General features: G+C 44.2%; 1 protein-coding gene across 1 annotated transcript; it reads right to left on the minus strand.

Moving 5' to 3' along the window:
• Positions 1 to 701: 701 nt before the first annotated feature.
• On the minus strand, positions 702 to 16,861 carry HMGCS2 (3-hydroxy-3-methylglutaryl-CoA synthase 2). The gene is made up of 10 exons (XM_027579052.2): positions 16,703 to 16,861; positions 12,166 to 12,620; positions 10,525 to 10,650; positions 9,792 to 9,956; positions 8,231 to 8,396; positions 6,477 to 6,647; positions 5,370 to 5,476; positions 4,434 to 4,559; positions 2,916 to 3,027; positions 702 to 1,054 (listed from the first exon to the last, which is right to left on the minus strand). The coding sequence occupies exons 1-9, from the start codon at positions 16,804 to 16,806 to the stop codon at positions 2,921 to 2,923; spliced, it is 1,527 nt and encodes a 508-aa protein (XP_027434853.1). The 5' UTR covers positions 16,807 to 16,861; the 3' UTR covers positions 702 to 1,054; positions 2,916 to 2,920.
• Between the last annotated feature and the right edge of the window lie 7,430 nt (positions 16,862 to 24,291).

Below are 24,291 nucleotides of genomic sequence, written 5' to 3' on the forward strand. Positions count from 1 at the left end.
CCACCAAAGGAAGCCAGCTTTTCTCCTGCAAAGCGGGACAGCTGAGGAAGCTTTTTAAAAGACCTGGTACCCTCCTTCCCCCTCCCAGACCTCTCCCTGGCTCAATTCCCACCCCCCCTGAACCCTTGCTACTTTATAAGAGGGTCCTAGCAAAGGCAGTGCCCTAACCCAAGGGAGACAAATCAATCTCTAGCGGAAGAATTCCCTGCTAGGTATCAAAACTCTCATTTTTGGCTGGAGGAGTCAAAAGCATGCTGCATTAACCTCTGCCCTGTGTCTATTTGCCCAGAGAATACTGGCAAGGCCTGAGCAAGGAGCTGTGGCCGACCTTGAGGGTATTTCTGGCCCGGTCTACAGGTGGCGTCTTTAGATCAGGGAGGGAAGCTGGGCGCAGAGGCTGTGTGTCCCCAACTTTGTTCCCCTGTACTTCTTGGAGGATGGAATGGGATGGGGGAGGGGTGTGTGAGGTGAGCGCTCAGTGGTTTTACAGAGGTGGGGGCAGGTGCGGGGTCAGGGAGAGTGGGGCCCTCAGAGCCAGGGGGACCGGCAGGCTCCTTGGCATGTCAGCCGTGCGTGCCTGGTGCTCCGGTTTCCAACAGTACAACGAGGGATTGCCTCCTTCTCTAACTGTTGCATTGTATTATAGGGGTTTAGTACCCGCTACAGCATCTAGAAATTGACCAAAAACCGTAAGAAAGGAATAGAGATATAACAGCACAGACATCTAATAATGATAATAATGGCCACAAGGGAACATGATAGGCAAAGTTATCTGGATTTTTTTTCCCAGTTCTGGAGAGCAGTGATTCTGGGCTAGGTCTTCTTTGCATCCGCTTTTCCACAGAGGACCCCTGCGCCGCCATTAGCCCACAACAGTGACTGCAGCAGAGAAAGGCAGGAAGGACCGCTAAGGACGGCCCCTTACTCTCCAAGGCCACTGCTTCTGGGGACTACAGTGTCGAATCCAATCCATTTCCATCTAAAAATGGGCTTTTTAAAAAATATGATCCATGAGCAGAAACTCTGCTGGTGTAGATTTCCCAGGAACCATGGTCTGTAGAATTTAAAGAGACAAAAGAAGGACATTCAGTGTGAGTCATCTGGGCATCCCTCTGCCCTGCCCTTGCTCCCAGTACCTGTGTCTTGTCTGAGGTAAGGCTATGCAGAGGGGCTCTCCTGCCTGCATCATGAGGTCTGGGGGGCAACGCTGCCTGCCCAGCTCCATGCCTGGATGCCTGAGCCACCTGTGCCAAATGCCACAGGAGCCAAAGGAGGTGGGCAGGGGCCCCATGACACAATCTGCTTGACAGAAGAGCAGGCTGGACAGGCTGGACAGCAAAGAGACAGCTCCACAGAGTGCCACGCTGACAGAAAGCCTTTCATTCACTTAAAATTTCATTGTTGTGGGTTCGTTGCTCATGTGAGCTATCAGGATGAGACAGGACAGGAGCCCCAGCTTTCTTCCTCTGAGGTACAATGCTTGTGGACCATGAGAGGGAGGGAGCCTAATTTGGAAACTCACCCTTGAAAATCCCAAATTTCTCTCTGTCTGTCACTCTCTCTCTCCTTCTGATGACTGAATAGCTTGACATCTAATTGCCTCCTCTTTGCCATTGACTTGCCCTTAAGAATCCTATTTCAAGCAAGCAAACAAATGACTCTGGGGCAGTGTCCAAGTCTGTGGCCCTGGGTGCTGAGCTTGCAGTCCAACCACACTTGCAGCCCCGGCCGGTCAGGCCCCTTGTCCACCTTGCTGAGCACTGAACATCCCAGGGGAGGAGGCCAAGTACTGTGAACTGCAGTCTTCCTGCATATCCTGTGGTTTTCCTGCTTTGTCTGGGTATCTCCTTTACCCGTGGACTTCCTTCTCTTCCCTGGCTCCACATCCCGCCCTCGGCAAACCTTCTACCCTTCATCTACCAAAGGAGGGAAACAATAAATACACACACACACACACACACACACACATAAAGGAAATATTTGGGGACTGTATTTGTTGAGATGTATGGATTGTTGAAGAAATGGCTTCTCACTCCTCCATTCTGCTTATTTTAGCAACTTGGAAGATAAACTGAAGTCCATGAACTGTAAGATTCTGATTCCTTTTTTTTTTTAAAGATGTTATTTATTTATTTGACAGAGAGAGAGAGAAAGCACACAAGCAGGGGAGAGTGGCTGACGGAGAGGGAGAAGCAGACTCCCCGCCAAGCAAGGAGCCTGACATGGGGCTCAATCCCAGGACCCTGGGATCAGGACCTGAGCCAAAGGCTTTACCGACTGAGCCACCTAGGCGCCCCTAAGAGTCTCCTTCTGAATACTTGATTCTCCTTTAAAAAGAACCCCAGGAAGTCTTCCATCTCCCCCTCAGGCAGTCAGTCCTCTGGCAAGAAACCCTTCTCTCCTCCCACCCCCACTGCCCCCTCCACTGACTTTCCAAACCTCACTGCCATTCCCCAGGAGGAACCACCTGGCAAGGCTCCCTCCTGCCAAGGCTTCTGGCTCCAACAGAATCCCCAACACCGTGTTTCTTCATGAATCTGTAGATATCTTTTCTGCAGCCATTCATCTTTGTTCCTACCCACCCCCCCTTTGGAGGAATGGGTTCTGTAGGTTCCCCTCACAGATGCCAATTTGGTTTCTATCATGTTTCTAGGGAAGCTTCCTATCCCCAGCAGATCAGGTAAACAAGTTGACTTTTTTTCACATTCCAGAGTTAAAAAACGTGCCCCTCCGCCAGCTTTTGTCTTTCCTGGGCAAAAAGCCCCACCAGTTCTGGGTGGTCCTCATGGTATAAACTCCCCACCCCCGATCACTTCGGATCTATAGACCCTGTCTGGCCTGGGTACACTATCGGAACTGCATCTGTTACCCAGAGGACAAACTTGATGCCACCCACCCTGCAAAACATCACTCACCAACTTTAGATTGGTCGCCGGGCGTACTTGCGGCGATATAGCTCATCCACTCGCTCTAGGTACCACGTGCCGGGGAAAAGACTGCTCGTGTCACCAGGTGGTGAGAAATTCACTGTGGAATGAGAAGAGGCAATACTTACAAAGGGGTTGGGGAAGAGAAAAGAGTGCCAGGGACGCCTTCACTGTGAAGCTCTCCTGGCTGTGAGGCCACCTGTCCCATCCCCAGCAGAGCCTTGGACCAGCCCAAGAACCAGAAGCAGCCATCTTGGATCTAGTACATAAGCCTTGGCTATGAGAAATTTTACTATAGGAGTATGACGTTTTCCTACACTAAATGTGACCTTCCTCTCTTGAAGTCCTCATCATGTCCTCTTGCCAATGGTACTTGGCTTGAGGTATGTATACCTCAGAGCTTCATATCTTCTGATAGACACTTCCTTCCTAGCTCTAAGTTCTCTGGCTCTGATTCATTGTAGTATTTCTGTTCTTTGTCCATCAGTGTTTATCTCAGAAGTCCTATTTTTATTTTAATTGTTTTTCCTCTTTACCCTAAGGTGTCCCTGTTCTAGAGGAGATGGATGACTACTAGACCTAGGTTTTCTGGAACATTCCCTGTTCCGTGTATTCTGTCTCCCTTTCAGACCACACTGCAAGCCATGTGTCCCAAGTCTTGCTTGAGAAAATACCTTTTGTTTGGTATCGGTTTCAAAACCACCATCTGGTCTCTCCAGTCATAACTTCAGCTTTTGTCTCCTTCTCCTTTGTTGCTTTTTGGGGCAATATCTGTTTTAAGATTTTATTTATTTATTTGAGAGAGAGAGAGAGCACAAGCAGGGGAGAGGCAGAGGGAAACGCAGACTCCCTGATGAGCAGGGAGCCCAATGCAGGACTCGATCCCAGGACCCTGGGATCACGACCTGAGCCGAAGGCAGACGCTTAACCCACTGAGCCACCCAGGCGCCCCATTGGGCAATATTTTATTTTTATGTTTGGTAGGGAAAGGGGGCAGGTGGGCTGTCGATAACTTATTTATGTACATTAACTCATTTAATCACTTTGGCAATCTTGCAAAGCTGGTATGATTTTAGAAATAAGAGAGCTGAGAAAACTTCAACAATTTTCCCAAAGATAAAGAGTTACTGAATGTCACAGGTTGGTTTAGATTTGAATATCTAGCTCCAAAGTCTGGGCTCTTTCAACTGCTGCATAGAGAGCAGTTTTCAAGACCACACTTCTGATGTCCTTGGGACTGCATTGTCCAGTTCCTGTTTTGAGTAGTTAGCTACAATCTATACTGGGAAGCTACATGCTGCTTCCCACCTCTTCTCCACTCTGCCTTCTGCTTCCCCACCCAATTCTTGACCCTTTGGACCTAACGGATTTTCTCCCAATCATATCTCATAGATGTCTTCGCCCTGGCCCACTGTAGTCCAGACTTCTGATGAATCCCCGGCTCTCTGCCCCTGGCATGAAAACCGAGACAATTTCCTTCTCCTCTCTTCTTGTTCTTTTTCTTACCCTTATGGTAGAATTGTTCTCTTTGGTCCATTATTTCCGTGAACTCCTGAGGAGACATACGCTTCCGGGAGGCGAGGCGTTTTGGCAGGTCTGACATACTAGACACCAGCTTCTCCAGGGGGGATCCTGGGAAACCCAAAGGCAAGATGGTTAAATCTGCTTGACTGTCATTATCATTGCTACCAATCACGAGTCCGAAAGAGAGCCAGGTTCTGTGGGGGCTCGAACCCTGGAGAAAGAAGGTACTGTGTGTGGCTTGGAATGTCGAGAAATGATAGAGGTCAGCAAACATAATGTTAGCGAAACCTACTGGCAGACACACTCTCTTAGTCAAGGAATGTCCCACAGAGTGCTTAGGTGTGCACCCTCAATCATATCTGACATAAAATAATCAACAGACATTTATTGAAAATTTCAAATCCATCAACTTCCCTTTAACCAGTTGCAACCAAAGGGCCATTAACTCCCTCCTCCCTGGACTTCTTGCTGGAACAACCTGACTGGTTTCCCACTTCCACCTTTGTTTCTCTTCAATCTAGTTTCAAGTAGTAGCCAGGCAAATGCTTCAACTCCATAAATTAGACAAACTGACTCCGTTGCTTAAATCCCTTCAGGGAGGGGCGCCTGGGTGGCTCAGTCGTTAAGCATCTGCCTTCCGCTCAGGTCATGGTCCCAGGGTCCTGGATCGAGCCCCACATCTGGCTTCCTGCTTGGCGGGAGGCCTGCTTCTCCCTCTCCCACTCCCCCAGCTTGTGGTCTCTCTCTCTGTCAAATAAATAAAATCTTTAAAAAAAAAAATCTCTTCACGGAGTTCCTTTGTTCTTAATCACAACTTAATTCTGTCCAGATGGGAGCCTCCGTAGTGGTGAGGCAGAGAGTGGTTTCTTTTACCTGAAGAATCTTACCAGAAGTGCCTGATAGAAAGACAGGACTCACCTGGAGAAGCATCCTTGGATGCTCGAAACGAGAAAAAACTTGCTGCTAAGCCAGAGCCATAAGAGAAGGCCCCAATCCTGGAGCCAGCCAAGTCCTGGGCAGAGTACCTGTAGGGAAAGAAACCCAAGAAGCCCATTGGCATTACAGTCCGCCTTCAAATAAACCACCAACTTATCGCCCCAATCTAGTCAACCTCTTGCAAGTAGAAATGGGCTCCAGGCACTCTGCACAAAGAGGGGCTTTTGGAAGACCCTGGGGATAGACCCAGAAAGAAGAAAACTTGCCAGGAGGAGAGTGGCTAAAATCCAAGATACAGAAGACACATTGAGCATTAACAGAATTTGGGGTATAAAAGGAGATTCTCGCCACCTATGAGGACAAGATGAATTCAGTGAACTCTGAAGTTTGGAGGTCAGACCACTTCAAGGCTTCCATGTTTTCTGGTAATGTTTCAGCAGTTGTTCCTTTTTTTTATCATCCCCTCATCAGTAATCATTTGTTGAGTTCATATATAGATCTCCTATGTTAGGCACAGGTACTATAGTACAAGTACTTCCTTACAAAACCCAGAAAATAGAATATCAATAGAAATAACAACTAGTATCTGAGCGCTTGCTGAGCCCTAGTGTGTTAATTCCTTTACACATTTAACATTCATCAAAACACTAGAAGGTAGGTATTGTTAGTGCATACGTTTTATAGATGGGGAAAGTGAAGCACATAGAGGGTAAGCATTTTTCCAAGAGCAAAGCTAATAAGTTAAACCTCGGTTGTGGGTTCTAAAGCTAGACTCTCTTAACCGCCATGCTTTACTAAGGACAGAGATTTCAAATGGATGAGATAAAAATATGCATCAAAGTTCTATTATGTGCTTGCTACATCCAAGCAGATGTTACACATTCCTTGACATCATACGTTGTCACTTTGCAGACCATTGTTTAATACTGATGGTAAATCTGTCTATACATGTACCTTTGAAACATGTTTCTTTCATTATCTTTCCTTCCTTAAGAATTTCTGAACCGGAAGAGGAACCAAATTTGGTTGACCCCTCCGACCACAACCATGGGGTGGAGGGTAGAAGGTGGGGCTAGGCACAGTACTCACTGGGACAGAAGGGAGGCCAGACACCCATATAGGGATGAGGTGTACATATTCCCGTTGTGAGTGGAGAGGTAAAGGGAGGCCTTGGTTTTCTTGTTGAACATGTCCAGGGAGGCCTTTTGAAGTGCTTTATCCATGTCCTTGTTGGTGTAGGTTTCTTCCAGCGTTAGCCCCCTGGGAGGCAGCCAGAAACACAGGCCAGGTGAGAGACCACAGAAGGGGAGGGAGGCAGCAAGGGGGAAAAGTAACAGCTTCTGAAGAGACTTTTAGGCACATGTTTTTATTACAAAATATTTGGAAATACAGACCAGCACAAAGAAAAACAATGTCACTAACAGTCCTACCATTCAGAGAGAGCCCTGAGGTCAATTTTTCTTGTGGAATCCATCCCTGCTTTCATAAGGTTAACTAGAAAATAAAATCGTGCTATATATTCTCTTCAACATGCTTCCCTAACTAATTTTCTCTATGACATTAAATCATCTTCTCTAGCAATATTTTTAAAGGCTGCAGGATTGACCATGAAATGATGTGCCCTACTTGAACCAATTTCCCCATTCCTGTCCCCACCAGTTAAAACTCTGCATGTTCCCTCACACATGTGGATTTGCTGAACCAAAAAGTGTGCACATCTTTAAGGCCTTTGTGTTGTGTGTTCCTATTTCTCCCCAAAGCCCTTGTGTCAATTTACACATCCACTGTTGTGCTTTTTCATAGAGCCTCATCAATTCTGGGTATTCAAATTTTTAAAAAGGCTATGTAAGGAAAATGGTAACTCGTTTAAATTTGTTACTAATGAGCAAGCACATTTGAAAATGGGATCGTGTGCATTTCTTCTTTGAGGAAATTTCTGGTGTATATCTTTTGCTCATTTTTCTATTAGGGTGTTTATTTTATTATTGATGAGACCTCCATATATTAAAGATATTAAACTATTATCTTTGGTATATGTTAGAATTTTCTTTCATGGGACAGGTCTTGTAAGTAGTGTTTGTGCTCATTTTGATGTTTTAGTTTGTGGCAGGGTTAGTGGTAGTTAGTAATGGGGGCAGATGTTGGTAGAATACTCCAAAACTTGAACTAAACAGCTACCAAGAAGAAAAGGGAATATTTTCTTCCCAGTGGGAACTGTGTATTGAAGATTCTTTTTTCTAAATGTCTTGGAGTAAGGCATCAATAAACAGATTCTTCTAAGGTGGGGAGCTGGACTATCTCCATTTTGTAGATGGGGGAAATTAAGGCAATAGGCCAGACATCAATTCAACGATGGCAAGTGAGAATGAGGCTTGATGCTCCCAAGTTGCCATCCTGTACTGTGATTATTTGCTTCTAGTTGTTTCTGTCCATATAGACTGTAAGATCCTAGAGGCAGGGATCATGGAGTCACATTTATTTTGGTGTCCCTGGAGTTTAGTATGATGCCTGACATACAGTTGATGTTCATAAAATGTTTACTGACTGAATGATTTAGCCACACTCCCTTTCCCCTTTTTCTTATTCTCTGAAGCTTCTGATAGCCAGCCACTTGATCTAGAGGTGCTGGCAAACACCCTGTGCTCCCTGAGATAAAAGATGGGGGGCTCTATGTAGGCCATAACCCAATAAGTCATGTATAGACTCGGTGTCATTTCTATTGTGTGGGAGGATTGTCCTTTTCTCACCCACAGGGTTGGCTGGTGGTACAGACTCAAGGAGTGAAGAAACCTCCTCCTTCCTCAGCCCTCACGAGCCTCTAGGTTTCCCCGAAGAGGACCCACCTGAAGGCCTCTAGCCCCTTATAGAGGCTGGTCTGCGTGTCGTTGCTGGCTGACAGGAAGTCATTGAACATCAGGCGAGCCAGGGATTTCTGGACCATCTTGCAGAAGGGTGTATGAAAGATCATAAACTGCAAGTCATCAAGAGTGAAAGGCTGATCGATGCCAGCTGGAAGAGGAGGTGTGAAAGCAAGGATGTGCCATGGCAGATGAGCCATTTAGACCTACACCCCAAGACCTAAGTATTCTGAGTGACTTGAGGCATCCCGGAAAACCAGCTCCCACCTCCAGCAAACACATCCCAGAGAACCAGCTCTTACCTCCAGCAAACACATGAAAGTTTTGCTCATTCACTTTACAAGGATCTTACTAAGCACTCTGCTTATAAAGAAAGAAAGGAGAGAAACAAATGTTTTCTTCCTGTCTACTATTGCCAACCTTTATGACAGATAATTCCTCCAAATCAAACTAGTGTTGTGTTACTGTCTCTATTTTTCAGAGAAGGAAACAGAGTCTCTAAAATATGAAGCTAGGTCATGTGTCCAAGGCTACCCAGCTTGAAAATGGCTGGCTTTGGATTTAGGTTCTGATGTCTCTGACTCTATAGATACCCTAGACTGTCTCTTAGTGCTGAGAGCCAAAGCAGCATCAATCAAATTCCGCAGGAGTTTACGGAGCAAAATTAGAATGCAGACAGAATACAGAGCTGGTGAGAGCGATTAGCCAATAGCAAATTTACAGAGGATGGAAGGTAGAGAAGTCCAAGTCCACTGCTTACCCGTATGGGCCAGCAGTGGTGAGTGGCAGCCCTCTCAGCACAGTGGAAAGGGGCAAGAAGTGGCTCCTAAGGCCACCCCTAAAGCCTCCATGCTCTGGGACCTTCCACACGTGCCTTTTCTCACACTGGAAACTGCCTATCACAGATGCCCTTCTGGCCATGGTTAAGCAGGTAAGAGCCCTTTTATTTTTTTTAAAGTAGATCACTCTGTACTTTATTAAAATAAAGTTTGTTTCCTTTCTGATTATGAAAGCAGCACATATTTTCTTAGCGGGAGAACTCAGAAACTAAAGGTTAAAATAAAATTAACTTGTAACATTACCATCCAAAGAAAAATCACAATTTCAGTATACTAATACTGAAAATAGGGATAAGATTTTTCAACATCGACCAGACTTTAAAAGGTAGCAAACTACAAAAGGTGAGTCAAATCACTCCTGACTTCAACAGAGACAAATCCTAGCCCCGGTAGGATGTGGTTACTCTGACTCACCACAGTACCTCCCCAGGGGACTGACACCCACTGGTTTCCTACTGGTGGCTTTGGTCCTAGATTGTTTACTTTCTTTCATTTAGCTCAGGTTGGAGGCGGCTTCATACTTGAATTGGAAGCTTCCAGATGGACTTTAGCATAGATCCATGGAAGGGTGTAAGAGGAAGGCGACATGAAGCAATTCTTTTGAGATCATTTTTGAAGGAAAGAAGAAATCTTGTCTTAAGCTTTTAGGACCACCTCTTGGTCCCCTAGAAATAGAGTCCCCACTTTCTGCCCTCTGAGCCCCATACCTTGTTTCCACTGGTTCTGGATTTTTTGACGGTATAATGTGTAACATCTGTCCAAGGCCCGTAGGTAGCACTGGATGGAGAGCTTGCCATCCACTATTGGGTACTCTGTAGCCGCATCTGGTTTGTAGAAGTCATATACGTTCTCCATGTGGGTTCCTCTAAGCCCTGGCAAGGCACAAGGAGAGATTCAGGGATGGTATGATGCAGCCCCCATGGAGCAGGGAGGATGGGGAGGCATGTACTAACAGTTTCCTGTTTTTTCTCTGTCTGAGTCCACTCAACATCCCTCCCGTGTTTCAAGGGAGTTGAATAGATGGTTGCTCTTATATAAATGAGATTTATATTTCCCTTTCCATACCTATATGGCCTTAACAAAATCTGGAATAGGTGCCAAAAGTCTCAAAGGAGAACCTTTCTCCTTATATCCAGTTATCTTCTTTCATCTTCAATTGCCAGTCTAGCTCCTTAAAGGTCCTCATCTGCAGCATCAGTGTCACTCATTCCATGCATCATTATCCCAATGCATGATGGTGCAGAAGAGGAAACCTTGATGATCCCTCCATTCCCTTCCTCCCTGCACTTTGCTCCCCAGTCCAGCCTTTTGAAGGCAAGCGATATCATCCTCAAATCCATACTTCAGCCCTGTGTAGTGGGTATGCCAACTTGGGATTGGGAGCTACGCATTTGCTGTGCACAGTCTCTCGGTACCACATTTCCACAGTTTACCACAGACCTCTCTCGAGGGCCAGAGGGGCCTTGGGCCCAACCAGCATGGCCACAGCTCCAGCCCCACCTGTGGGGCGAGCATTACCACGGGGATAGACTGCAATATCTCCGCAGACCACCATTGCATAGCGACCTGTAATGAGAGACAAGAAGTAATTATCTCTACTTGAGATCACTACCCAAGTCTCGAGTAGACGAGTGCTTCCTGTGAACCAGGCACAATTTTAGGTACTAAAGATAGACCAGTGAACAAAACAAAAATCCCTTCCCTCACGATTAGCCTATATATCAGGTAGAGTTATTCCCTCTTTATGTACCAAGAAATGGAGGCCCAAAGAACTTAAGTCACTTGGCTTAAGGCACACAGCTAATAGATGTTAAGATAAGGATTCAAAGTCAGGATTCCAACACAAATTCATGGAAACCCAAGAACCTTCTTTTAAGAATTGTAACAACTCCAACAAAAAAGTATTGTTTTATATATATAGTTTGGAAATATATATATATATTTTACAGATATATATAGTTTGGAAACTATAGAAAAGTATTTAGAAGCTGTTAAAGAAAAGATTAGTAAATTTGACTATCCAAAAAGTCAAACTTTTTATCAAAAACAAACTCAGACAAACTGGGGAAGTATTTACAATACTTAACAACCAACAAAAAGCTATTTTGCTTCATTTATAAAAGTCTCATTAAAAAAAAAAAACCCAAGGTATGTAATGAGAAAATGGCCAATGAACATCCTAAAAAATACTGAAGCTTTCTTATAATGAAAAAAGAGACAAATCCTTATTTTTCCTTATTAAATGGACAAAGATTAGAAAGCTTGATAATATGTATTATAGGAATGTACTTTAGTACAACATCTTGAAGAACAATTTGGCACATTCTTTTTTTCTTTAAAGATTGTATTTATTTATTTGAGAGAGAGAGTAAGAGAGAGCAAGCATGAGCAAGGGGGAGGGACAGAGGGAGAAGTAGACTCCCCACTGAGCAGGGATCCCAACGTGGGGCTCTATCCCAGGACCCTTGCCCTCTGCTCCTCCCCCCCTTCAAAAAATATAAATAAATAAATAAAATTTTTTAAAAAAATATGTTAAGCAAAAAAACAATTTCCTAGTAGCCAGGCAAGGGAGTAAGAGAATAAATACTCTGTGTAATAGTCTATCCTGTGATTCTTTTATTTGTTTTGTTTTTTTATCCTGTGATTCTTTGGGTCTATTTCTACCAGGATGTTTCCCCCTTAATACCTAAACTTGTTTAACTCTGTCTCTCAGAGGCTTAGGAGAAACTTACGAGAAATAGGAATATATTGGATTTGGTTTGGTGTCCCACGCCTGCCACACACTGTGTGTAAGATATCAGGTCCTCCATTTTCTCACTTCTAAATCAGGCATAACACCCACTTCCTAGGCTGTTGGAAGGACTAAATTAACGGCTATGTGAACATGCTGCCTAATTAGCAGCATGAAGTTATACAAGTCTAAGCGGTTATCAGGATGGTGGCTGTTGACAATAGCAGCAGCTGTGTGAATAAGTTGTCCTGCCCTCTCTGATGAAATCACCGGGGAAATGGAGAAACAAAACTGAGGATTCAGCCTCTAACCCAGTCCCTTTCTTACGTAAGGTCTCAGGAAGCACATACCATCCCAGGAGCTGGACTCCACCCAGTTGGCAGCATTGAAGAGGGAGGCAGTGCCACCATAGCAGGCATTGGTGGTATCTATGCCCTCAATGTCAGTGTTCCCTGAATCCTGGAAGAGCTCCATGAGCACTGTTTTGACAGCCTTGGCCTTGTCAATGATGGTCTCTGTGCCCACTTCCAGCCATCCCACAGAGTCCCACGGGAGCTGCATGCGCTCCATCAGCTGCTGCACCACCGTCAGGCACAGGGAGTTGATGTCCTCCTGGACTGAGCAGAAGCCCATATGCGTTTGGCCCAAGCCCACCGTGTACCTCCCTGCTTCTACATTGTTATACTTCTCCAGGTCTGTTTGGTCCACATACTGGGCTGGGAAATAGACCTCCAGGGCAAGGATGCCCACATCCTTTGGCCAAGTATCTGTTTTGGCCAAGGGGACAGCAGGGATGGTAGAAAACCTGTAATGGAGATAACAATCAAAATCCTCTTAATGGTCTCCAGCCAGTCTCCTCAAAATACTATACAGCAATCATCTCATTCATTTTTCATATATTTTGAAGCTATATTATCAGATGAATGCAAATGTAAGGTGGTTATCTTTTGTTGAATTAACCCTTTTATCCTTACTAAATGTCCCTCTTTAATTCATCTTTGTGATATTCCTGCCACAAAATCTACTTTTGCTGATGTTAAGAAAGCTGCCTGAGTTTTTTAGTATTACTGTTTGCATGGTATATCTTTTGCTGTCCTTTTATACTTTTAACCTCTCAGGGTCTTTATATTTAACACACATCTCTTCTAAACAGCACATAGTTGGGTCTTTTTTGTTTGTTTTTTAACAAGTCTTATAATATTGGTGCTTTAATTGGAGTAACTAGTCCAATTATATTTATTCTAATGACCAGTACAGATGGGATCAAATCTACTATCTCACTTTTTATTTCCTTTGTCTCTCTCTCTCTTTTTTTTTTTTAAGATTTCATTTATTTGACAGAGAGAGACACAGCCAGAGAGGGAACACAAGCAGGGGGAGTGGGAGAGGGAGAAGCAGGCTTCCCGCGGAGCAGGGAGCCCGACGCGGGGCTCGATCCCAGGACCCTGGGATCATGACCTGAGCTGAAAGCAGAGGCTTAACTACTTGAACCACCCTTGTCTCATATATCCTTTGTTTCTTTATTTCTTCTTTCCGCATTCTTTTGGATTAAGCAAGTATTTATTATTCCATTTTATCTCCTCTTTCTTTTAGTAATGACCTTGAGATTACCATATGCATGCTTGGTTTATTATAATCTAACTTACATTAACTTCTACTGTTTTCTGAACAGTGAAAAACCATACTTTAACTCCCTTTATCTTCTCCATCCCTTTGAACTATTATTGTCATATGGTTTACACATGTTAGAAACTTCATAGGACATAACTTTAAAAATCTCATTCAGTTTTAAAGTGGCCCTCTCATTATCCCCTTTCTCCTTGTTTCTTTTTACTACACAAGAACACACCTATTGTTTTTCTGCTTCTTAAGGAAGCTTCCTGCTTGATTCCATCCTCTCTGCTTTTTCTGATTGGGCCTCTGAATATTTACGGAGCACATCCTACACAGTGCTGGGTTCCAGATGCACAGTAGTGAAGAAGGCATCCTTTGTTCCCATCAAGAGAGCATGGTCTAATAGAAGAGGCAGACATTTCACAGCTGAATACATAGTATAAAAAGCAAAGGCTGTGAGAATACAGAGGACAGGGGGAGCAATTCTAAATGGGAGCAGAGAGAAAATGGGGAAGGGGGTCAGTGGAAGAGGGAAAAGATAATCTATTTCTTTCCTGGACCTACCCACCTCTCTTCAATCCTGACTCCTAATGTCCCTGGCGAAATTCTGGAGTTTCTCCTTCCAGCTACGAGTACAGAAATCACCAGGTCCACCTCCATCTGTTTCCACATGGAAGTACCTGAAATCTGGTTACTTTAGTGATATTCTTCATTTTGCAGATGGTGAAATCAAGGCATGCATTGGTGAAGTGTTGTGCTCAGAGTACCTTCATGGTTACTCATGTGTAAGAAACATCCCGTCCTTTCACCACTTTGGGTGCCACCAAGGCACTCCTGAGTGCCACCAGAGTCTTTTGACTTATATCTGGCTATAGAATTCCTGACCATGGTGAGTGACAGGATGGCTCCACAGGCTTATGCATTTAGCTCTACACCACAGGAACTACAGCTCAGATTGAGTGTGTCTGTCAATCATCCTGAGGATTCCGGGCTTCTGGCAAACCCCAGTTCTCCTATCAGAAAGGTCACTTTGAAGTACTGTGAGGCAAAGTGGATCACAAGATCATAAGACAATGAGGCAAAGCATCAATGTTCACCCATATCTGATAAGAGAGGTTTGGAATTCAGTTATCTGCCCTATTTATTTGGTGTTCCCTAAATAATTGGAGTTTGTACTCTCAAATATTTGTGGAGAATCTTCCCCAGTATGTAGAAGCTAATGGTTAGCCAGCAGTGGTCCTTCACTTGGCTGGCTTTCCCCTCAGCCTCATTCTCATTCTGCCTTCTCTGAGCTCCCTCCCTTCCTCTTTCCAGTTGGAAATCCAAGCTTTCAAGGAGAGGTTCCAAGAATCAGCCACTTGGTAACTGTTGTAACTATCTTAGCAGGGGGCTATTTTCTGGAAGTGGATTCCAGAACCTTGAAGAAAATTTAGCATGTAGAGGCTTCCAGAAAGATCAGACCACTGGAGTTAAGAGTGCCCTTCTTATCTTGTATGTTTTCTCTAGAGAATAATCACTTTATTTAATTTAAAATTGGTTTTGTTCTGAGGTTGCTTGGTTCAAGAATATGCTTTTCTTTATTTATTCCATCTCTCCTCCTTCTCTTGTGTTTCAAAATTCACTATTACATGCCAGGCACTGTGTTAGTGAGAGGCTGCCGAGGTGGAGAGGGTAGACAAAGAAAAGAGGTTCTTGAGCACTTCCTTGACCAGTGGGAGGAATAAACGAGCACATACATGCATATCCCAACTGAGAGTCAGAATGTGATAAGGGCCTCAAGAGGGATATAACAAAATCCCACCGGAGTTTGGAGGAAGCAGAGATTTCCTGTGGGTGGTAGGCTCAGAAAAGGCTTCATGGAAGAGACTACATTTGAAATCCACTTTGATGGATGAGTGGCACTTCTGCTGATGAAGCACTGGAGGTGGGTGGATGGGGTGGCGGTCACAGTGGGAGATGGCTAAGCAAGTAAGGGCACCTGGTAGGGCAGAGAATGAAGGGGATTAGGGACGCAGCACATGAGAAAAGCAGCTGGGGACTGCCAAGGAGAGGGCACCCCTCTTCATTAACCAGCGGTGAAGCATAAGCTGAGGTGGGAGTAGTTCTTGGGTTGGATTTAGAGCTGGTGCAGGTTGCAGTAGAGGGGACAGACATACAGAGAAAGAGACTCATAAGAAAGATCCTTAATACTCTTTCAGGCCACGGAAAATGGGATGAGCTGTGAGTACCCTGGAAAAGGGAAATGTGTGAACCAAGGAGGCCAGAAGGAGGGACAGGTTGGATGAGTTCTGAGGTTTGGCTCTTGCTAGGCAGCCCGCTGTTGCTTATTGAAACAAGCAAACCCACGTCAATCCCTTCCTCACAGATACAAGAACAGGTTAAGTGTTGAGCTGGGACATTTGGCCCATCTAAAGAGGGTGAAGGAGAGTATGGACAACGGCAGAGAGTCAGGAAGAAAATAAGAAGGCTGAGGAGCACTGTCCCCTACTCCACACATTCGTATGGCGAGGTCCCTGGATGCCAGGCGAGGGAAGACACTGGGTCAAAGTCGTTTTTCTCAGCATTCATGGAAGGCAGAGTGGAAGTGGGAGGAGTGGGCTAGTGCTACCGTGCAGTGGATCCCAAGGCCCCAGCTGTAGCTATTACCATCAGTGTCGGCGGGCTCCAAGCACGTGGGCCAAACTGAGGAGTGTTTAGAAATAAAAGGCACGCGTGTGCGTTTCTGTGCACAACGCATGGCACACAGACATACACTCTTATTTTAACATCCCATTTCCCCCTTTCATGAAATCAGAGGGCAGAGAAACATGCTTATGATCCCCGGTCCATTGGAATCTTGCTTCAGTGACTTGAAGCAGCTGGTTTGACTAACAGCGCAGCTGGCACAGAATGCTGCAGGTCTTGGCGGGAGCTGGGGATAAAGCAGGGGACGGTGGTGGAGATGGAGAATGCCGGGGGCCCTCGTACTGATATTTCCACTGCTTCATGCAGCTGGGGCAGTGAAAGATGTCATCGTCTACGACCAGCGGGTATCAGAGGTTGGGGATCCTGGAACTCTGTAGCCGAAAGGGACCATCTGTTTAGAGAGGACGTAACTGAGACCCTCACAGGTTAACTTGCTTATCTAAGGCTGTGCACAAGCCTTGCCTACTTTTCCCTGGGATTCTAGTGAGCTTTTCCTTATGGTGGGCCCTCTACCTATCTATCTTTTACTGGTTCAGTGACAATTCTCAAAGAGTGGCCTGCACAGTCCCTGGGAACAACGTGACTCACCTTTGGTGGGCTGCTGGAAGAAGGCTAGCAGGTGAGGCGAAGGCTTCCTGCATTGCTGTCTTCACTTGCAAGACCCGCTTCCCTGAAGTCAACAGCCGCTGCATTTCCAGAGGAACAGGCACAAAACCAACAGTTCACGGTCCTTGGGAGAGTTGCCCAGCTGTGCCCCACTGGGCTTTATAGAGCTCTGAGACTCCTGCCTCTGGAAGCCCCGCCCCTGCTTATCGGGGCTCAGATGGCTTCTAAAACTGGGCCAAAGGTCTCACTCAGAACATGGGCGAGTCGAAGGAAAACATCATCTCTCCCAACTTGTACACAGCTGCCCTGATCCTGGGCAGGTGTGGGAATGGATGGCTCTGATTTCTCCTTTCTCAGGCTCTTGTGGCAGCCTTACTTATGGCCAAGCCAGCTCAGGGGGCTATGATGTTCCTTGTTGTCATACATCCTGGGGTAACCCCATTTGGCCTGTCTTGGACCCTGGCTCCTCATCTGGGTTACTCTTGCTTGCTCTTCCAGAATGCTCTCTGTGGAGTTAGCTGTTATTATTTTAATGTATCATGCATAATAAGGAACATCTTTCAAAACCGAAGAAGCAGTCTTTTAAGTACTTAGGAGTAGATACTGACACATAGGCAAAGGGTCAGGTTATTGGAGAGAATGTGGAACACACCATACCTCTCCTCTCTTTATTGTCACTCTTACACTTGTATAGCTGTACACAACCTCCTAGTGAACTGCAGGAAGGCTGCAGGAGAAGTACAGGAGCCCCAAAGGGGTGATCAGGGCTCTCCTGAGGAGGAAAAGTCCACTTTACAGATGAGGCCAGTGATACGTAGTCAGATGACATGACTTTCCCAAAGACCTAAGGAACAGGTTGGGGACTCAACTGTGTCTTTTGCCTCTAGATTCTGGTCTTTCCACTCTGCTCTTCTACTTCTCTATAAAAAGGTTCCTGCCATCTGCTCTTCGAGTGAATTGTTCTCTCCACCTCTCTCTCACAACACTAGTCTTTCTCAATCTTTTATGAGGGTCATGCATTTATTCATTGGTTTACTCAGTAAAACTCCCCTGCCTAATGTAACCCTTTGGAAGGCAGGGAGAAGAGCCAGAGTGGTTCTTGCTTTAGGGGAATCAGGGGTGACTTCATTTTCCTGCAGACAGAGACCTTCTAGGTTCCCCCAGCAGTCCAAGTCTCCTGGGTCTTCCATCATGTTTAGGTTCTTGCCCCCATACAACTTGGTGCATTACTTCTCTAACCCAATCTTGCTCTGTCACCCATGCCCTACCACTGAGCCTTTTGCAAAGTTCTGTCATCAACTTAAAATTCTTTATTTCCAATTTCTTTTCTGAAAATGACCTTTGTTTCTTGCTCTGTCTCAATCTACAGCTTTCAAATTGTGGTTGGGGTCTTTGCCTGCCCCACAAAATCCACTCCCTGGCCACCAGTCCCCAAGATATACTTTTAAGAACTCAGTATAAGGCACATGTCCTCTTTGCTCTGCATTGATACTGCCAGAGTATTTTTCCTCTCCCTCCTCTCAAAAGCCCCACTCTCTTCAAGTCCATGCCATCACTCTGAGCCACCCAGTGCACTTCATTCTAGATGTCAACTCACAGTCTTGCTCCACTCCCCTCATTCATGAGGATTAAGGCACATGAATCACTGCTTTCTTTTCCACATCAATTCTCTCAACATTCATGAAGATGCTAATCTCCACATGGATAATTCATCTACTCTAGCCTTTCACTTAAGTTTCCACTTCCATGATCTTGTCCTCCATGTGACTTTAGCATCCCACTCTACACTCATACTCTTGACCTTATCACTACAGTGTCTATACCACCTCCTAAATTTTAATTTCGTGCTGCTTAATTTCTAATAACCTCTATCTTTTCAGCTCACTTAAAAGAACCCCCACCTTTTTCTCCCACTGGGACCACCATTGGCTCGTCCACTTTTTTGCCATTTATCATACCTCTAAATGACCTCTTTTCTTTCTTTAATGCAGCTCAGATTACCCATGGTGCATCACCATAAAGAGTCTCTTGCACAAACCTTGCCATGTATTCTCTCTGTCAGACTGGCCAAGCAAACCATTGACTTTGGTGAAAGCCACTCTTGGTCTACTCATGGGTGCCTATATCTGAGAAGCTAACCATGACAGAAGAAAAATGCAATACTGTACTGACTCATTAGCTTTTAATTTACAACCACACATTTCAAATGGACTCCTAGCATAGCCTGACAATTCTACTACATTTTCCTAGTCCATTGGCTCTTTAAGTCCCAACACAGCCAATCATACTTTCTCTTCTTATACTTGCTCATTCTTAGCTGATTACTTTGACGCCAGTTTCACTAAGAATATAGAAACAATCAGAAGAGAACTATCCATCTTTCTTTAGCAAATTCAGCAAATTGCCTGCCTTTATAGCCCACACTCTTGCCTTTCCAATTCTTATCTAGAGGAACAGTCCTTGTTATATTTAAGGCCAAGGTCACCACTTGTGCACTGATTATATCACCTCTGGTCTACATAAGGACTGTGGTCCTGCAGTTATCCCCTCTCTTCCTTCTGATCAATTTCCCTTTCTACTAGGTTGTTCTTATAAGTATATAATCCCATTTTAAAAAACTCCTTCTTGACCCTAAATGTCTTACTGAATGTGCCGCCAAATCTATGCTCTACTCTATAGCAAAAGCCATTAAAAATATTGTCTGTTTTCAATGTTTTACATCCTTACCTCTCATTCTTCTTTTTTTTTTTCCTTCTTTTTGCTAGCACCTACTTTATTGATGCCTGAGACTCAGCTGCTACTGGAAATTGGGGAGCCAGAATCTCCCATGGGGAATGCAACCCGGTGCCCTCTCTTGGAGTGCCTCAGTGAGCCATGGGGATGGGACTGATGCTTATAGGACCAGCAGCTGGCGAGAGGTGATGGCCCGGCTACTAGCTCCCTCGATATGTGGTATAGGACCACGGGCTCAGCAGCAGGGGCACATGGAACCTATGGGTCTCATTGGTGATGGTGAAAGCGACTTCCACATATGAATAAAAGCTCTCCTGCCCCCTCTTCTTCCTTGGTGTCAAAGGACAGCTTGTATGTGCCTGCCTTCGTTGGGCCTGGTGCCAGGACACTTGGGCAGTGGCCATCCAAGTCCATGTAGTTTTTCCTCAGCTCTGTGCACTACTGGCCATGGTCCTTGAACCTGAACAGATGGAGGTAGAGGCCCTGGACTGGGAGCCCCGAGGCAGTGTCCAGCACATGCATGGTCAGTGGGCTGCTTACCAGCTCCATGCCTTTGCCCTGAGCCTTGGGAGAGGGACAGGAACGCGTGCGTGGGCCCCAGACTTGTGTCCACATTGGCTTGGAGACAGCAGCCTTAGAGTAAACAGCCCTGGATTACAGAGTCCCCAACTGCCCTGGGACCCTAGAGGTGGTGGTGGTGGTGGGAAGGTCTCATTCTATCTTTAATCAATCCATTTAGGCTTTTGTCCCCAGCATACTATGGAAGTCCCTTTTGTCAAGGTCATTAATGACTTCGTCATTGCCAAATCCAATGATTGGTTCTGAACCTTCAGCTTACTCACAGCTTACTCACTTACTACCTCACAGGAGTATATGGCAAGGCTTCTTAGTCCCTCTTTCCTGAAATACCCTTTTCATTTGCCTTATAGGACCTGACACTCCCACGTTTTTCTCCATATCACCTACCACTCCTCCCTGCTTCTCTTCCTCTAAATGTTGGAGTGCTCCAGATGGTTCCCATACACTCCTCATTACACTGAAAAAATAGATGGAACTAATAGGAACATTAGGCTCAGAGACCAAAATATACAAATATTCACACAGGATTATGGACACATAATAAGCCATTTTGATAACATGGAAGACCAAAACCAGTCATCTAGCAAAAACTCTATTTGGTATATACAACAAACCAGGCACTGTGCCAAGCACGGGGAATACAAGTGGAAAGATCAACCTTACTCCTTTCTGTTGTTGAAGTCAGCTTGTACTAAGAAATCACTATGTGTCAGGAACTATGCTAAGTACTTTTATGCATTGTCTCATTTGATTTTCACAACTGAGACTGATAATATTATTGCATCCATTATACAGATGAGGAAACTGAGGTGTAGCAAAAATATATAAAGCCCTGCGGTTTTAGACCTAGGAAGTGGCCAAAATGGACTTTGAATCTAGGCTATCTGGACCTACACATAATCTGAGCCAGTCTTCAACCAGTTTTGACCTGAAAAAGTGGCAATTTTGTGTGGTTCAAACTAATACTAAAGTGTTCCTTTGGAATAAGGAAAACTTGTAAGTCGAGGAAGTACTGGGAATACATTATGTAAAGTATAAGTTGGGGGACATGGGAGCAAAACACCACCAGCTGATAGCTTTCCAACGTGAAGGGAATTTAGTGGACTTAAATCAAGTAAATGTACTCAAGCACAATCAAGTAACTGATTTTTCTATTAATCGCTTTGAGTTTTGAAGGAAATAGTTTTGAAGGAAATAGATGACAAGTTTTTGAAGGAAATAGATGACAAAATCTGAAGGAAAGTTTTGAAGGAAATAGATGACAAAATCTGGCTGTTCTGTTTAGAGAAGATACCTCTCAAACACTTAAATGAAGTATCACATTCTGATACTTCCTAAATGAAAACGCTTTTATTTTTGCTTTGAGATTTTCAGCTCCTGGGCTGCAGCTTTTCAGCTGAGTGTTGATTAATCAAAAATGAGTGTCATGAGCTAGGTAAGCATTAAGAATCAGAGAAATTGATTATCATAGATGAAAAAGTTTAGATATCCAGGGGAAAGTCTTGCAAAAACAGTGTTTGTTTTTTACGTAATTCTACCAAGAGTGCTGATTTAGGAGAGCAAATTCTAAACAATGTTCCCAGGTAGACACATCCATCTCTCTTCTCCCTCATAAAGTCACCATCCTCATTTCAACAAATGTGTGGAAAATGCATTTACCCTAGGTTCCGATGACTGATAAATTGAAGTGAAACCCCTCCATGTAGATTTGCACTTTATATCTCAACCTAAAGTAAAGATGCTTTCAGGATTTTAGGCAAGTTATTTCTACGAACAGCCTAGACTCAGAGAAATGTCTTTATGTTTTGGTAAATTAACCATGTTTATTTCATAGTAATAGTCATACAGTACAAATGTATCTGGTGCTTTATCAGTTTTGAAGGCTTTCACATGCACTCTGTACTCACAACAGGTCCACGAAGTTGATCGGGACATGAGGGCTTGGAGAGATGACAAGCCCTGGCTTGTGGGTATATGATTAGTTTGTGGCAAGGGCTAGGAGTAGAAATCAGTGCTTAGCTCCACTTCTAGGGTTCTCTCACTGCATCTACATGTGGATTCCACTGTCAAGGGTGGGGGAGCCAATACTGCGTGTGATTTTGTTACTGGTTAACCGATCTCTTACTTGCCAGGTCTTGCCTTTTGTGATTGCGGGGAGTGACCTTCAGACCTTTGAGTCCAAAGCTTCTGAGTTTCAAGTTTCATGAAAGAGGAGCACTGAAGCTTGAAGTTAGTCTGTATAGATTCCCATCTAATTAGGTGAGAGGTCTTGAGAAAAGTAGGGGAAAGGGCATGGAATCTGATGAGATTTCCCAGAAAAACACTGAGCGCTGGAGTTTGTCATTTTATCATTCCAGGTGTTACCTTGCATCTGTTGTATCACCAAGGGAACAAACCTAGCAAGATGATGTGTAGTGTCAAGGGGAGAAGATTCAAGATCTGCGTGAGTGAGACACAGGGTAGAGATGGTACAATTGCCCATGATTCCCAATGAGCAGACCCCAGCGTCAGTTGTCATCACTTCTTTGGGTTTATTTATCTTCACAGACATTTAAGCAGTTTAAAAAAAAAATTATGTTCTCACGGTCATTTTGTGTCAATGACAAATAATATATCACAAAATAACCAATCAGTATAAGAAATCTTTTCTTTTTCTGAGCTCTCAGAATTTTGATAATTATCAAGTATTTGTCTTAATTAGCCTATTTTATATTTGCGTAGCGTTTTATGTTGAAAGGTTTTCTATTCAGCAACATGGCAAACTGTCATAGGCTGTTGAATGCCTCTCCCCAAACCCACCTGGAAAGCACTAGCAAAATGAGTAAAAGCATGAATCTGAAGAACACTTTTTTTTTAAACTGTGAGCTATCCCTGAGGAGTCTGAAGGATGCCTGGATGGGGATGGGGGATGAGGGGCAGAGGTGGAGGCAGGGATGAGATTGGGAGCGGGCTAAAGCCTGGGGTGGAGGATGGCTGGAGGCAGCAGTAGGAGGAGGGACATCATAAAAGCCCTATCCTGGTGCGTAGTTCTTGAAAAGAGTTGCAGATTGACCAATCATGCTCTGACAATCACTCTGACAAACCTCCATTCTCAAACCCCCAAGCTGGTAGCCCAGCAATATTTTCTCCTGGTGCAATTGTTTCCTAACAGTTTAAATGTGAAACCTCAGTCAGCGGAGTCTCCTGGTGAAGTGGCAGCAAACAGGGATGGTTCACCAGTGGTTCTGTGATGTCTGGGGCTCTCCACTGTGGGCTTATTCCCACCCCTCACCTGAAATATGCCTTGAGGAACACGGACTGGGACCAGGTCTTCCATGCTTCCCCAACACACAGAACCAGAGAGCAACTATTACCTCCAGGGCCCATGAACTCAAAATAACGAGACGTTGAGGACTATAAAAAAGGACAGCACACAATGATATATACCACCTGAAAGAGAATTCTTGAAACAGGCAGACCAAGACTTTAAAATAATCATACTGTGTACTTAAGAAGGGAGAGGAAGATTTTTGTATTACAAGGTACTAATAAGAAGCTGCAGGGAAGGAAAAATGATTTTCCCTTTACCTGTTTAGGTTCTTGGCTGAGACTCCTCTTATAATAAAAGACATAACAAGAGAAAAACAAACAAGTTTAGTAACAGGTATACCACCTGTATACATAGGAGATACCCAGAAAAACTAAGTAAAACTCCCCAAAATGCTATATTCCAAAAACCTGAACATAAAGGAGAAACATTAACTTAAGATCAGGAATAAGACAAGGATGACCACTACCGTTTACCTTGGTGCCATACTAGAGATTCTGGCTAATGCTATTAAGAAAGAGAAAGAAAGAATAGTTGAAAGGATTAAAGAGAAGATATAAATAGTTACTATTTATAAATTAGTTAGCAAACTCAACTAAAATCAATGAAATATTTGAACTAAAGAGAGGATTCAACAGAGCTGTCAGAGAAAACATCCATTTAAAAAAATCAATAGGGTTTCTCTACATTAGCATCAACCAATTAGGAACTATGACGAAAAAAATGAATCCAATTAACAATAGCAACACAAACAATATAGGGCCTAGAAATTAATTTAACCAAGACTGGACAGGACCTCTATGGAAAAAAATGTAAAACTTGAATAAATAACATAGAAGATCATTTTAAAAAAATAGAGAAGCATTCGATGCTCTTGGATGGCACAACTTAATATTATCATGATATTTATTCTTCCCAAATTAATCCATAAATTCAATGTAACCCAATAAAA

Source organism: Zalophus californianus, chromosome 4 (genome assembly GCF_009762305.2).
Source record: "Zalophus californianus isolate mZalCal1 chromosome 4, mZalCal1.pri.v2, whole genome shotgun sequence".
Classification (NCBI taxonomy): Eukaryota; Metazoa; Chordata; class Mammalia; order Carnivora; family Otariidae; genus Zalophus; species Zalophus californianus.